Source organism: Grammomys surdaster, unplaced genomic scaffold (assembly GCF_004785775.1).
Source record: "Grammomys surdaster isolate TR1022 unplaced genomic scaffold, NIH_TR_1.0 126066, whole genome shotgun sequence".
NCBI classification, from domain to species: Eukaryota; Metazoa; Chordata; class Mammalia; order Rodentia; family Muridae; genus Grammomys; species Grammomys surdaster.
Genome location: NW_021620876.1, coordinates 2,351,362 through 2,366,488, shown reverse-complemented (window position 1 = coordinate 2,366,488; position 15,127 = coordinate 2,351,362). Strand labels below are relative to the sequence as shown.

General features: G+C 38.6%; 1 protein-coding gene across 2 annotated transcripts in view; it reads left to right on the top strand.

The window, feature by feature from the left end:
• The window catches only part of Cblb (Cbl proto-oncogene B), a 167,880-nt gene that overhangs the window by 81,464 nt on the left and 71,289 nt on the right, over window positions 1–15,127 (top strand). For both annotated transcript variants that reach the window (XM_028755607.1, XM_028755606.1), the window contains exons 5-6: window positions 9,308–9,464; window positions 14,502–14,623. In XM_028755607.1, coding sequence (XP_028611440.1) covers window positions 9,308–9,464; window positions 14,502–14,623 — 279 coding nt within the window. The remainder of the gene's footprint in view (window positions 1–9,307; window positions 9,465–14,501; window positions 14,624–15,127) is intronic.

The following is a 15,127-nucleotide window of genomic DNA, read 5'->3' as shown; positions in this document are numbered from 1 at the left end:
ACTCTGAGTCCCAGCTTCCCTCCCTCTCTCCCTGCCTCCTCCTCCCCTCCCCCACTCTGAGTCCCAGCTTCCCTCCCTCTCTCCCTGCCTCCGGTATCCCCCTTCATCTTCCCCTCTCTCTGTGTATGCACTGCTCAATGAGAAAACTACAGTAATGACTTTCTTGAGGTCATTAATGTTTTCTGAATGAGTTCTTAATATTAAGCTAATCGCTTAAACTCAAAATTGTATCTCTAAACTGTTTCTGAACTATAGTTTACAAAAATCCTTGTGTAACTAGTTTAAAACAAAAAGCCAAAAGAGAATGAGAAATTATGTAATTATATTTTACTTTTAAAAAAATTTAAATAACTAAAGCCACTCCTTCCTACAAAACCCCAAACTCCATAATTTTCTTTTCCGTAATTTTCGCCAGCTAATTAGTTTGGAGTTAATTCATTAATGAAAATGTTTAAAATTTGTGCATCTTTATTCTCAGAAATTCCTGTATGTTTTAACTTTTTAAATCGTTAATTTTAACAATACTTGAATGCTAATATTTTTAAAGGGTTTTCTATAATAATTAATAACCTCATTATAATATTAAACATACTTAAAAACATTTGGAATAAATTACAACATACTTAAAAAGAGACTTCATATTAAATTTTTCCAAGAAAACCTGTTTATTAAGCCCTGAGAACCTTTGCACCATTCCCCCTCTGTCCTCGATGACTCCACCCTGGTTGCAGGACTGGAGAGAGAAAAAGGCAGGGTAGGTTCATTGTCCTGCCCAGGCAGTATCCCCCAGATGATTAGATAGGTTTGTTAATTGCCCATTGGAAAAGATCTGGGTTCCTTAAGTTCCACGTTCTACATCACTAACAATCATACCGTGTACGTGGGTACCACTGGGTATCTTCAAAGAGAGAATAAAGGCTCAGGGAACACAGGGAAGAGATGGGTGATGCTCCCATCACAGTCTTGGTGTGAATAAAACACATATTTTTTGCTAACCCAGAATCCATGAAACTGAAAACTAATTTTCTAGAAACTTGGAAGCTGGGGTATGTATGCCAGCCTCTGCAGCACCCTAGAATCACTTTCTGCTGGTAGGAAAACTAATTAACTTAATAGCAAAGTAATTCTTTTTTCTTTTTTCTACAGTCAACATATAGAAATGGATTACTGACTGCTAAATATTCATTACTGACTGCTGAATATTCATTTTGTGTTTTGAATGTTGATGATCACTGTGAAGAACAGTAATGGTTTTCTCTGCTTAGTTCTAGTTCTGCCCTTACACTTCAGTAATAAAATAGCATTTCTGCAAAATATTAAGCATGGCCTGTGCCTCAGGCCTGAAATCCCATCTACTGGAGAGAGTGAGGCAGGAGGATTACAAACTGAAGGTGTGCCTGGGCTACACAGACAATTCATGTCCAGCCTTGGCAACTTAATGAGACCTCTGAAAATACAGAGTTAACACAGTGCTGAGGATATAGCACAGCATGTCAAGGGCCGTGGCTGGTAGACAGGGAGGGAGAGAAGAGAGCTCAGTAGTTTCTGATTGTAGAAGGACTGTTTGGTATACTTAAATGTGTGCAGTTTCTCCAGTCAGGGGCTTAGAATATTGCTGGATGCTTATTTCCTTTGTTTTTATACTTAGACTTCCGACGAGCTTCACTCATTGCTACCTGACTTAATTGGCCAGTATTAAGAGATTTAAGAGGAACTTTGTTTTTATTACTGGTAGTGTGTGTGTGTGTGTGTGTGTGTGTGTGTGTGCATGCGCGCACGTGCACGCATGCGCATGTTTGTGTGTGTATGTTTGTAACAATGAGCTCTTATTTTTGAAAAGAAGATCATTTTGAAACATTACTCAAACTTCTGTGGCCTGATTTCCTACTTTTAATGTGTACAGTATTTAAATTTTACTTAATCTGATTGTAGCTGATCAAAGACAGCTTGCTTTAAACATCAACAGTTGCATCCCTGGCACCTTCCAAATGCTAAGGAACTTTCTGGGGAAATACAATGAAGACCAGCTGTACTTTAGGAAAATGTGAATAAATAATGTTTATACCCGAGTCTGCTGTTCTATGACTATGAAATGGAAAAACTACAACAGGAATTTTAATGCAATTTTACATGTGATGTATTTACAGCTTCCCTGCTTATTCCTTTCTACCAATAAACTCTATTTCCAAAGTCAAAGAATAAACATAAGCGTGACGATGGTGATTGGGGATTCCCTTTAGTGAGTTCTTATTCTCCAGTTTAATAAAAAAAAAAAACGGCTAAAAAACTGGACATGGAAGTATGATGATCATTTTCTTAGAGCTTGAGAGAAAAACAGAGCAGGCAAGCTGGAAATCTCAGTATCTGCCAGGAGCAGAGAACTGTACACAATGCACCATGCCTTCTACCTTAGGGGCCAAGGAAGATGACAGTGCAGATACGGAGCTCAGCAAGCCGTTTGTGGCAGAAAGGAACAGGGCATGTGCATTCAGAGAGAGTAAAAAGTGTCCAGTAGGTCATAGAAAGATGTCTTCTTAAGAGAGGAAAGGTCCTCCACAGAATAAAGAACAGTGTTATTGTGAAAATCATTGACAACCTAGCGAAAACATTTCCTTATTTATTTCTGCAAACATAAGATTCTGTATGTAGATCTCAGACAGGAAATGAGATAATTGTCTAATCCATAGAGAAATCCTTATAATGCTATAGCAAAGTGGCATAGGCTTCTTTGAATAGGAAAAATGTGTATCACAAATGCTTTCTGAGTTTGTCTGTGGAAGTTGAGAAGTGGTTAGATCGAATTCTGAACATCTCTGGGAACCATGGTTGTTCCCTGTGAATTATGAGTAGTGCTTCCGCGTCTGGGTGAGCCGAGTGAGTCGCCTCTGCTCCTTGTGCTCTGCTGGAAAACAATTGTTTTTCCCTCAGTGATGGAGCAGCAGAGCAATGGTAGCCTGATAAGAATCTATTTTCATATCCTCCTAGAAATGCAGTCATTACAAGAAAGATTGGATTTAAGTAATAACTATTTACAAAAACGTCAACAGACTTAGGAATCAGAGTTCTAATGGTCTGCATCCATAATGAAAAAAGAAAATCAGATCTCCAGCCTCTTCTGAACACCCTATTACATTGCTGAGCAAAGCTAGCCTTCAGTTTGGAGGTACTGATACAGAATATCTGTATGGTTAGGTGAACATGCTGAAAAATTCGACACAAAATTTAAAATAAAAAGGTTAATACATGTAGGACAGATTTTCTCTTCAAAGCCGAGATGACATTGCACATGAATGAACTAGAATCAATTTTTATCAACTGTCACCATCACAACAAAACTAATAAACAACAAAAGTGTTGATTTGCTTGATTTTTTTATTAAGCATTTTATTCCTTTTCATAACAAATTATATCCCCCTTCCTGGGTACCACTCCACACCCCTCCCATTCCATCCTCCCTCTCCCCCTCCCCTTTGCCTCTATGAGGGTGCTCCTCCACCCACTCACCTACTCTCGCCTCACTCTTCTAGCATCCCCCTAGACTGGGGCATCAAACCTCCACAGGACCAAGGGCCTCCCCTCCCATTGATGTCAGATAAGGCCATCCTTTGTTACATATATATCTGGAACCGTGGATTACTCCATGTATACTCTTTGGTTGGTGGTTTAGTCTCTGGGAGCTCTGGGTGGTTTGGTTAGTTAACATTGTTCTTCCTCTGGGGTTGCAGTCCACTTCAGTTTCTTCAGTCCTTCCTCTAGCTCTTCCATTGCGATGCCCAAGCTCAGTCCAATGGTTGGCTGTGAGTTTTTGCATCTGTATTGGTCAGGTGTTAGTACAGCCTCTCAAGGAACAGCCATACCTGATAGGCTCCTGTCAACAAGAGCTTCATGTTGGGAAGTGTTGGGATTTGGTATCTGCAGATAGGATGGATTCCTAGGTGGGACATTCTCTGGTTGGCGTTTCCTTCAGTCTCTGTTCCATTTTTTGTCCCTGTCTTTCCTTTGGACAGGAACATTTCTGGGTTAAAAATTTTGAGATGATTGGGTGGCCCCATCCCTCAACTGGGAGCTGGGCGTATCTACTGGAGGTGGTCTCTTCAGGTTCTATCTATCTCCTCTTTTTTGGGTTATTTCAGCTAAAGTCATCTCCATTAGGCCCTGGGAGCCTCTTGCTTTCCCGGCATCTGGGACTTTCTAGTGGCTACCGCCAGTTCCCCTTCCATCCCGTCCCAAATTCTTTTTTTGATATTCAGTAGTGATTTTAATGTAATATTTTAAGAGTTCAACATACAATTCAAGCTTAATGATCATGGATAGAAGCATAGATGGCGTTAGGTAATGGATTTCCAAGATGAGGACGTACAGATATCAATACATTCTGAATAAAGTATCAGAATTTTAGTGGCCCCTCCTCTGAGAGCCCACACCTACAGCAAGACCCGAGTAGTTACCACCTGCCCACAGAAGTCTCACATCTGTGGCATCATTAAGAGTTAAACAACGAGTGATGTATTTCTTTTTACTGATATTGCTCCTCCGTTTGTTATGCCCATGGAAGCCTCCTATTTCTGCTTGCAGCAGTGTTTAATTCTTTTCTCTTTCCCCACTGTGTAGATATTCATTCTACTCTTTGTGGCATTTGAATGACTGTCAATAGTGGACTGCTTTATATACCTTTTCAAAGGATACATGCAAAGTGTTCAAAGACCTTCATCCTTCGCAGGCTCTGCAGTGGTTCCTGAAGTACCAGTGGTCACTTCCAGGCATGCATGCCTTGCTCTACACCTCTTCCACACTTGTAATATCACTCATCTTTTTCATGTTTTGGGGGAGAGTGAATTTCATCAGATTCACATTTCCTTTTCTCTGATGACCAGTGAAGTTGAGCCTATCATTGGATGTCTGTTCAGCATCTTAGTAATTGTATTTATAGTATCCTCTCATGAACAGATCCCCACCCCCTGCAACTCATCATGTACTTTATACTTTGAATGCTGTGGGTTCTGTTTAAGTTGTATGCCTATTCCAAATGTGTGCAGATATCTTCCTGTGTCTCTTCTAAGAAAATCTTGTGTTACACTTAGGTTTAAGATGTACCTCTAGTTGCTGGCGTGTAGCAAGGGCTGTGTTTGAGTATTTTTGCTTCTGAAATGGCAGTGTTTCCACCTCTGTCTATCCATGTCTCATCGCCACAGTGTTGGTTAATCGGAAGGATGTATGCTTGCTCCTGTTCTTCTGAAGAGTTTTTATTTAATCTTGGTTATTGGTGTTTTGCCGTGAGGTTTAGAATCTGTTTCTATTGCAGCAATGCCTCCTGGGGGTTTTGACTGAGGTTATATTAAATCTATAGATCAATTTAAGGAGAAGTGACAAGCTTCTAATACTGAGCCTGTCAGCCTTCCAGAAGGTTATATCTCTTTAGGACTTTTCTATTTCTGACTCTGCATGTGTGCTGACCTTGTTCATCTTCTGGTAGCTCCCCACTCTCGTAGCTTCAGGTTACATTGTGTCATTCAGAAGTTTATAGTTTTATAATCTAGGTCCAGTTTCTGATGATCTTTATAGATATTATAAAGATGTTAAACATTGGACCCTTAATGGTAGTAATTAAACAAAAACTAGTTTATTTAATAATGTGCTATGAACACTTTTACATGCTGCATATTGTTCTGAGCAATTCCAGTTGCTGTAATATAGTCTTACATTCAGTCATTAAAGATGAATTTATTTGATTTTGGTTGGGGGGTATTACACACAGCACTGCTATAAAGAGGCAGGTAGGGGCATCTTTACACAGTCATACTTTTTCGACCAATGCTAGACTCTCCTGGTGCATGGGCTATGAATCCCGTTACCAGTTTGGCCTCTAGAAATGCTGTGTACATTCTCTTCTTACCACAAGTGTGTGCAAGTTCCTGTTTCCAGACGCCACTCTTATTGCTCATAGTCACACCTTCAGTATGTGTTTTTCCCCCTAACTGTTGCACATAAAGCCCATAGCCACCTGTGAACTACAAGTGTCAGGAAATGCTTTTTCTTCCTTTTGTTTTCCCTGTACAATTTCCTAACCCTGTATTCATTCCTTTCCCTTAAAATTGCAAGGCTTCCACATGAGACCGATACATGCTTCCTCTTTCACATAGGTGACAACCTAGATGATGAAGCGTCTCTTGATTACTTACCCAGTGACCCCTTTTTTGTTTTGTTTTCTGGCATCTGATTGGTGTCCTTTTCTTATTTCTCAGAGGATATTTTTTTCCAAGAAGGATTAAGATACGGCACCTGCTAACAGAATGATAGCATAGTCTTTTTTTTTTTTTTACCATGATGTTTTCTCTTTGGACATTATATGAAACAACTTTACCTTTTTTGTAAGTCCTTAAGATTTTTGTATTGTAGGTGAGCACTGGTAAGCTGTGAAGAAATTACGGCTCTCATCCTTAATGAGATTTAAAACTGAGACCATACTATTGAAGCAATTGTCTGGATACCCCCTGGTCTGTGTAACATGCATTGTATATTGAACATTTTTTTGTCTTTGGTCTCGTACGATGACCCTGCAGACAAGCTTAATCTCCATGACCAACATTATGGAACGAGCGAATCAACTATGGCAATTTGTCCTCAGACATCTCCCTGCCTTCCAGGTGCACACACTTGCATGCGTATGCACAGAAATTAGATACATGTAATAAAAATGAAAATAATTTCCCGGTATACTTTGATGGTATTCTACCTGGAGCTAATGTGATTTATAATGACAAGAGACAAATAGAACAAAGTAATTTTTCTGGTGTTGTGAGATACCAAAGCTCAAGTTGGCCCCTTTGTGCTTCTCTCTGCCTGTGCTTCTCTTCTTCCTCTTTGCCTTCGGTCACCGACAAGACACACAAGTTCACAGATATCAGGGAAACATTTTGGCAGCAGTAGATTTTCACTCTGACTTCATCTTATGGCAATTGATGTTCATCTTTGTGAAGTAGACCTAAGATGCAAGAGTTTGAAAACACTATTGTTCCCTTCTTTTAAAGATAGTTTTGCACGTTTCTTCTGTCCTTTCCTCAGGAAGCTAGCCATGGCTCCTACCACCTCCTACACTTGGTCTCTGCTGAGTCCACCAAAGTGGAGGAATGATACAGTAATGAACCGGTGTAATAAGCCAGCCAAACAGTGCTCTGGTTTCCCGGCCTTCTTTTTCAGCTTTAATTAAGGTTCTAATGAATATGTACTTGGGGCTTGGGTTTATCACAAATGTACTATGAGCAAATCTCATTACACAGCTAGTGTGGAAATGTGTCTTTTTATGTTGGAAATTATTGCTCTGCAGTTGTATGGTAGAGCAAAATTTTAGAAGTGGCTGAAATATATGTTTTCCTCTGGAAAGTCATGGGATATTCAAAGTAGGTTATAATCTGCATGGGTTTTAAATATTGGATATGATAATTTTAGGGTAACATTAAAATGTTTATCACAACCATGTTGTTTCAACTTTATACTTGACACACTCAACAGAGTGAACTTTTCCATTTGGCTAGTTTTTTTTTTTTTTACAGTGTATGCTTTTTAAATAAAATAATACTGTGGTTTTCTAGGAAAAAGTTGTGTCTATGTCACTCTGAAATTAGTAGTTCTTGGATCAACATTTTCCCTTCTGCATGTTATGACTTTAGTTTTCTGTGTCAGCAGAGTATTGGAAACTTAAATTTGGGAAAGGAATCTGTTCTTCTTAGGCAGGGCTTTCTTGGTCATGCAGTGCAGATGGCCTAACTGCATATCTACACGTCTCTAGAAATCAATAGCTTCCTAATATTACTAAAAACTTTTCTTGTGCTTTTATGACACTACCTTTTATAAACCTTAATCAGAGTCTGACGTGTGTTTCTCCTAAATGGCGTCTGATGTGGTGCCTCCCTTCAGTTCTCTGTGGTTTCCTGTTTTTTTCATACATAGATTAAAGTCTTTTGAGGTATTAAGCATCTTAACTTTCTTCTTTAATGGTGCATCACACCTAAGCTGTTTTAATTTTTTTCAGGCTACTTCACACACACTTCCCTGTATTCCCTCTGGTTCGTGTTGAGTATTCCATCAGCATGGTTTTCTATTTTCCACATCTGGGTTATTGAGTGTTATCAATCCTACAGCCAAAGTGCATGTCCTTCAAAGCCAGAGGTGGTGTTAGGCCTTGCCACAGTTAAGTGCCTACAGCAGCATTCCCAGTTGGTAGCTGTGGCTCATCAGTGGCTCTGAGAGACCAGCAGAATCAGCACCATTTTGAAACTCATTTAAATTGTTCATTCTCTGGCCCCTCCTCAGGCCACAGATTAATTTAGGTTCCAAATTCTCTGTGACAATAAGCCCTTTAAACTGTGACTTAGTCTATGCTAATGTTTGATTGCTGTAGATAATGATAATAATTCAGAATATTCAAATTATAACTTGATCTTTAGTGACAAAATGGAGATTGAGAGAGGAAATTTTAGCTCATTTCTGCTTAGTTTCTCTAGAGACAATGATAAAGAAAAACCCAAGATTTAAACATATGCTATCTTTCTCACACATGCATATAGCTCTTGTGTCCTGTTTTGAAGACTGAAATATAAATGTTTAAAGTATGAATAGTTTCTTCCTTCCATCTATTCATGAGTAGGAAGTTGGCATTGTGAAAGGAGGAAAGGTTGCTAAGAAACAAATGATGGATGTTACAGATTTTCATGGTGGAAAAGGAGGGTGGGCAAGGGTTGGGAATTGCTGAGTTCAAGGAATGAGAGACACACGTTTCTCTGAATCTGTTCACTGCGCCTCAGAAGTTCTGAAGCATGTCCATTCATGGCTTATTTAAACTGCTGCTTTATGATATATAATAAGATATATTGATTGGGTAGTGAATAGACAAATTCCTACAGGATGGCTGCATTTATGAACGACACATTCTAGTTGCATTCCTATGAGAGCATGTATTTTTAACCCATGCAAAAAGTATCTGGGAGGTTGTAGGTGATTTATGATTAATCTGTCTTCAGCATACAAATAAAAAGTTCAGGGTAGCTAACACTTTGACCCTAATGCCTTCTGTTTGATGTGTTTTGAGATATCTGTGACCTTGATATCCATGAACTGAAAGAAATACTAGTATTCTTAGCAAATACACAATAATCAAGTGAGCATATTCCATGGAGCCTGAATCATGAACCGTATTTTCAACTCTTCCAATACAAATATGATGCTAATAGTGTTGTGGCTTACTTGTGCTGTCGTGAAGCTCTGTCTTCACTGTCACTGATTCACTGACTCATCCTTTTCCCTTGCACAGAACTATTGTACCGTGGAAAGTCTTCAGACAGTGCCTGCATGAGGTCCATCAGATCAGCTCTGGCCTGGAAGCAATGGCTCTGAAGTCAACCATTGATTTAACTTGTAATGATTACATCTCAGTGTTTGAATTTGATATTTTTACCAGGCTATTTCAGGTAAGGTATACACATATTTAATCTATCTATACTCTCCTTTGTTCCCTCCCTCCAGAGCTTTGTATATATTTCTTTTCTGTTGTATACACACAATGTACACAAAGGTATGGACAATAACCTCAGTCCTGGTAGCCAGCCGTTTTATTCACACTAAGTAAGCACTTGGTCATTCCAAGTTTGGAGTGAGTCTTCTTGTACAAGCATTGTATTTCAGGTCATGTGATTCTGGTAGATTGCTTGTTTGCATTATTGACTCATGGGAGGGATTGTTTTTAATTCCCTGTTTTTTCACTTTGTTAACCTTTAAGCCCAATGGCTGCTAGCTTGAAACTTTTATAGGTGAGTGTCTGCCACAGTTGTATCCCAACATCTCATTGGCTGTGGCATTTTTGGATCAGAGGATAAACAGTAAATAGGCCATTATTCTATTCATATATCTTATAATCTAATATACTTATGGTTTTACAGCACTTTACAAACAGCTTTTCTCTTCCAATCAGTTGTAACAGATATTTTTCCATACCAATAGATATTCTTCATCAATATATTTTTCTGTTCCTGTATATTATATTAAACTTTATGTCAGTATTAATTTATAAAATTTATTCAGTTTGGTTTTCTTTTGCTTTTTTCAATAACTGTTTTTGTGTTTTTAATATTCATAATTATTTTTACATGATATTCTAAAGCAAGTGGCATAGTACTGAAACAGTCTTCTTTTCTCTTCTTATTTCTTATATATATCAAAATTAAAGTCTCTAAATTGAATGAATTGAAGTTTGTGTTTTCAAAAACTTCAAAACAAAGTGTATTTGTGTATTATCTATGGGGTTGAACTCAAGCACTTACAAAATGAAATCATCCTTATAAAATGCTTACAATTGTAGTTATGATAATTATAGTAAATGTGGTAAAATTGACTAGAAACCAAGTTTGTTTGTATGCTAAAATATTATTTAAACAGCAGTATGATATATTCTGACTGTAATATAATTAAGTAAAATGTTAGACTATGAGAATGGCTTCTGGTTTCACATAGTATGGATTCGTTACTTTAGCTCTGGCTGAAAAGCCTGCTGGAGTGATTTGTGTAACCAGAAAACACTATATGGTATCAACTTGACATAGCTCAGTAAGAAGAGACAGACTCCCGCTAACAACACAATTAGGGTAGATTTTACTTTATCACAATTTAGAATCCATGACTCTACATTGTATGTGAAATAAGAAATTAGTTTAAATACTGTACATAGTATGTGTTTAAGTTTCTAGTGGCTTAATGGTGTCTTTGATGTATATATGTTGTGAACCTATGTTTAAATGATTTTTATAATAAAATCATAGCCTGTAATTTCAAGAGATAGTAGTAGGTAGGCCCTTTAGAAAAACCTTATGTTACTCAATACTAATCATTTACAACTTAAAGCTCCTGTCTTAAAGATTTCTGATCAATTTGCAGAACAAAGGCTTTATTTTTAATAAAAATCAAATGATCAGAGTTTTGATTTTTCAACTTGTGATGAAGAAAGCTTATGTAATTTTCACTGCCAATGCTAACTTCTCTGTAGTGTCTGCTTTTGTTCATTCTTGTAGTCATTTAGTGTGTGTGTGTGCCTCTGTGTTTGCCTCTGTGTGCTTTTCTCTGTGTGTGTGCACCTCTGTGTGTGTGCTTGAGTGTGCTTGTGTGTGTGTGTGTGTGTGTGTGTGTGTGTGTGTGTGAGAGAGAGAGAGAGAGAGAGAGAGAGAGCCTGCAGATGATGTTTTAGTGTGTATGTCAAGTGCTCTAATGCCTCCTTTACACATGACCATGTATAGGCAGCTTCACTTTAGTTAAATGCTCACTTATACTACTTGACTGTGCATACATTACCTTATATGTAGTGTCACTTAAAAATGGCCAAGTAGCCTTAATGTTCTAACGTTTGCTTATCTTGTGTATATTCACTGAGGTGTGAAAAAGAAAGAGAAAGTATAGATAAGGTAGCAGCTGTGATAACCTTTCACCTGGGCAGATTATTGGCAATCATTTGGGAACAGTTCACTGTACCAGTGACTCACGAAGTCCTCTGATTTCTGACATTCTTCATTCCCTCTGAATGTACTCACCGTCTAAATACTTCAACCATAATCATCAATACATGTGGCTTTAAATAAGAAATTGGTTCTCTGATATTTTAACTTTTACTGACCTTTAGTTTTACATACAGTTAAAATGAGTATTAATATTTTTGAATTCACTATTCCTAAAACCTTGTATTTATACAGCCTTTCGAAGCACGTAAGTTGTTTTTTTAAGTGCTATAAGTACATAAGCAAACATGTGTTTGTTGTAACTTGATAATGGTGGTTCATTAGTAATTCTTACTGTCCTACTGTATTATTGGGGGTTTAGTGTTTTCCATATCATCTGAAACTGTATGAGATACTCCTGGGGTTTGGGGTCTGAAATAGAGAGAATAGCACGGCTGTTGAGAAAGCAGTGTAGAACAGCCAAGAGATGAAGCGGGAACGGTACAGGAAATACAGGACCAAGATGCCTTTGCTTCCTCCCATCCTCATCCTTCTGTCCACAGGGAACTCAAGCAAATGCTTCGAACCTGAGAAGGAAGTGGCAGAGTTGAGTGGTCCTTCTCACTCCTCTTCTCTCCCCCCACCTTTCCCTCCTTTTTTTTTCCTCTTCAGGTCACCAAGAAGAGCTGTGATAGGAAGATACTATAGTCATGCAGTGAATCCCTGGATCTTTTCCCCTCCCCCTTCCCCAAAGCTGCAAGTTGATATCTCCTCGAATTTCCCCTACAGATAGAGAACCTGGGGCCATTGAGAAATAACTATGTTAGTGTGTGTGGTGGGTGTAGAATAAGGAAGAAAGATTTTAGAGAACGTTCTAGTCAAAGTGGAACATCAAGCAGTAATAGAATAGAGAAACATCCGAGAGGAGGGAAGCCATCAGTGATATCCAGCTTTCCAGGGAGTGCCTGACTAGACTGATTGAGACCCCTCTTCTAGCATAAGACAGTGTGTCTCTTGAATATACCTCACTACATTCTGTTGTTTGTTAACAGCATCCGATAATTTTGTGAGGAATAATGGTTTTCTTAAATCCCAGACAAGTGAGTTATAAAATAATTAAAATATTATTTTTCTGTGAAGCATTTATTTCTCCTTCTTTAAACTGGTGGCTGGGGGATGACCTCCGACTGTGTGAATTGGTTGCCTTCACAACACTATAGACTCATCCTCTTACATAAATATTTCTGCACTAAGAAGCTTCTCTCTGGCTTAATATCTCTGGGGATGGCCTAGCCTTCAGTTTCATTTTTTTTTTTTTTAGTTGTATTTTGATCTGTTAATTGATTCTCTTTAAATTTTCAGATTAAAATGATTTATAATTTCAAGAATGTACGCAGGTATTAATGTAAGGAGCTATGGTATTTGTTTGCTATTCCCTCTAGCCTGGTCCTCCTTAGATGGTGGAGCAAAACAATTACATGAAAACTGAAGTGTCTGGCTTGCCACTCATTCTTCAGTTGCCTTTTTGACATGTGCTGATATTTTCCCAAGAACAGTTTTATGCAATTTCAGTCAAGCCATAAGAAGAAAATTAAAAGCATGCTGTAGTTTTTAAGTTCAGGGCCAGTGTCTATGCTGCTGGTGTTCTCGGAGCTCCTTTCTAACCCAATTAGATGTGTCAGTGTGATGGGGAAATTCCCTAAAGGGCATTCTTGCTAAGTCAAAACGACTACACAACTCTTTATTACTAAATTCTTCTTTCTTGTTATCCTCATTGTAAGGGACAAGGCCTTGAAGAATTCTGCCTTAAATGCCAGAAACACGAACAAGTTTCAAAACAAATGAAAGCCCGAACTTGCCTAATGTAATCAAGGCTGGGTGCCTGTTTCAGCAGCTTGAAGTTGGTGACATGAGACACCTCCTCTTTTTATTTTTTTTTTACCATAGAAGATTTCAGTGAAGAGTCTGGCAGAACAGATGGAGTATGCTGCCAATGCTTTGGGATAAATGTAGTTTCAGCCTTGAAAGTATTGCAGGGATGATTCATCTACACCCTGCAGCAAGGTTGCCTGTTACTGGCTGCCTTTTGTCTCTTGCCATGGTACCTGGAGAGACAACTAATTAGATTAAGAGAGATTGATAGGAAACACATGTTTCTGTGAAAAGTTTTCTTCACACCGAGCTTACTTTCAAACCTTCCCCAGGTCCATAACTGAGCTAGGAGAAAGCAAGTGTGAGGTCTGAAACCTGTTATCTCAGAAGGAATCTCCCCTCTAAAGCAAGCCTGTCTAGGGGCAGCCATAGTAACCTGATTACTATGCTTCTGATGCTGTTTGAGTGACTGGGATCCAGGCCTGAGCAGCACAGGAATGCTCCTTGGCCTTACATGGCTTGTGGTTATTGTGTAACCTTTTCCCGAACACTTAGCTTTTGTAATGTGGCTTCTTGTTAGATGAGGCATCTGAGGGAGAAACTGGACAGAACAGATGGGAGAGATGAGGACTGGCGAAAGATAGCTTTAGGTAGGAGGTTCTGACAGGGCCTCCTTGAAGAATGGTGGGTAGTCAGGTGATTGATTGAGATAAAGAAAATTCAAAGATTGTAAGGTAGGGGAGGGTTTTGTATTTGTGACTGGTAGAAAGGGCATTGGGGCTACACCAAAAAAAAAATGCTGAAGTGAATGTAGAAAGCGCTGCTGACATGTAGAAAGACAACCGAGGATCCAACCTGAAGGCCATTTGGTCAATATTTCATTTTGTAATGATCATAAATTCTCTATTGGGAGTCTACTGTGTGAGGAACACAGGAATTTCCTTTTGCCCTCCCTATTCTATTCCTAAGAAACATATTTTCTACTTAAACATGTTTGTGTAAAAACCAAAAGCTTTTGCGTGTTTGTCATTGTTTACAAAGGTTGCTCATGCTTGCTTAAAAATATCAAGGAGCCTTTCTCTCCCTAAGCATGTGAAACAGTGCCATTGGCATGTGTTCTCTGGGTAATTACTTTCCGTTTATTTATGTGTTTAGCCCTGGGGCTCTATTCTACGGAATTGGAACTTCTTAGCTGTGACACACCCGGGGTACATGGCATTTCTCACATATGATGAAGTTAAAGCTCGGCTACAGAAATACAGCACCAAACCTGGAAGGTAAGAGCCAAGCACTAATACTGGCCGATCTGCTTAAGGAGAAAACTCCCTGCCGTTCATGGCTATGAAAATTGACCATAGCCTCCAACAGCAAGGTACTATGGGGAAGCAGAAGACTGAAAGGGTGCATTTAAATTGAGTCCTTAAATTGATGCATTGACTTCTGATGTTGGCATTAAGTTTAAAGTGATGTTAATAAGTTTAAAGATTCTGCAATCCTCAGTTCTCTTTCTCAAATCATTCTGGGGTGTTTTCATAGTACTTGTGCTATGTACATAGTGTTCCTGTTTAAACTTATGTGTGTATAATTAACACTTGAATATTGTGCTTAAGACAAAATTAAGCAGTTTACATTTGAGTGCATTATTTTACCACAGTGTTGAATTGTTTCAGGTAGTATCAATGATTAAACAGAATAGTACATGCACATAAGTACATAAAATATATGAATTTACAGTTATATTCCAAATCAGTCCTGTGCCCTTGTCAGTTTACCATGACCCA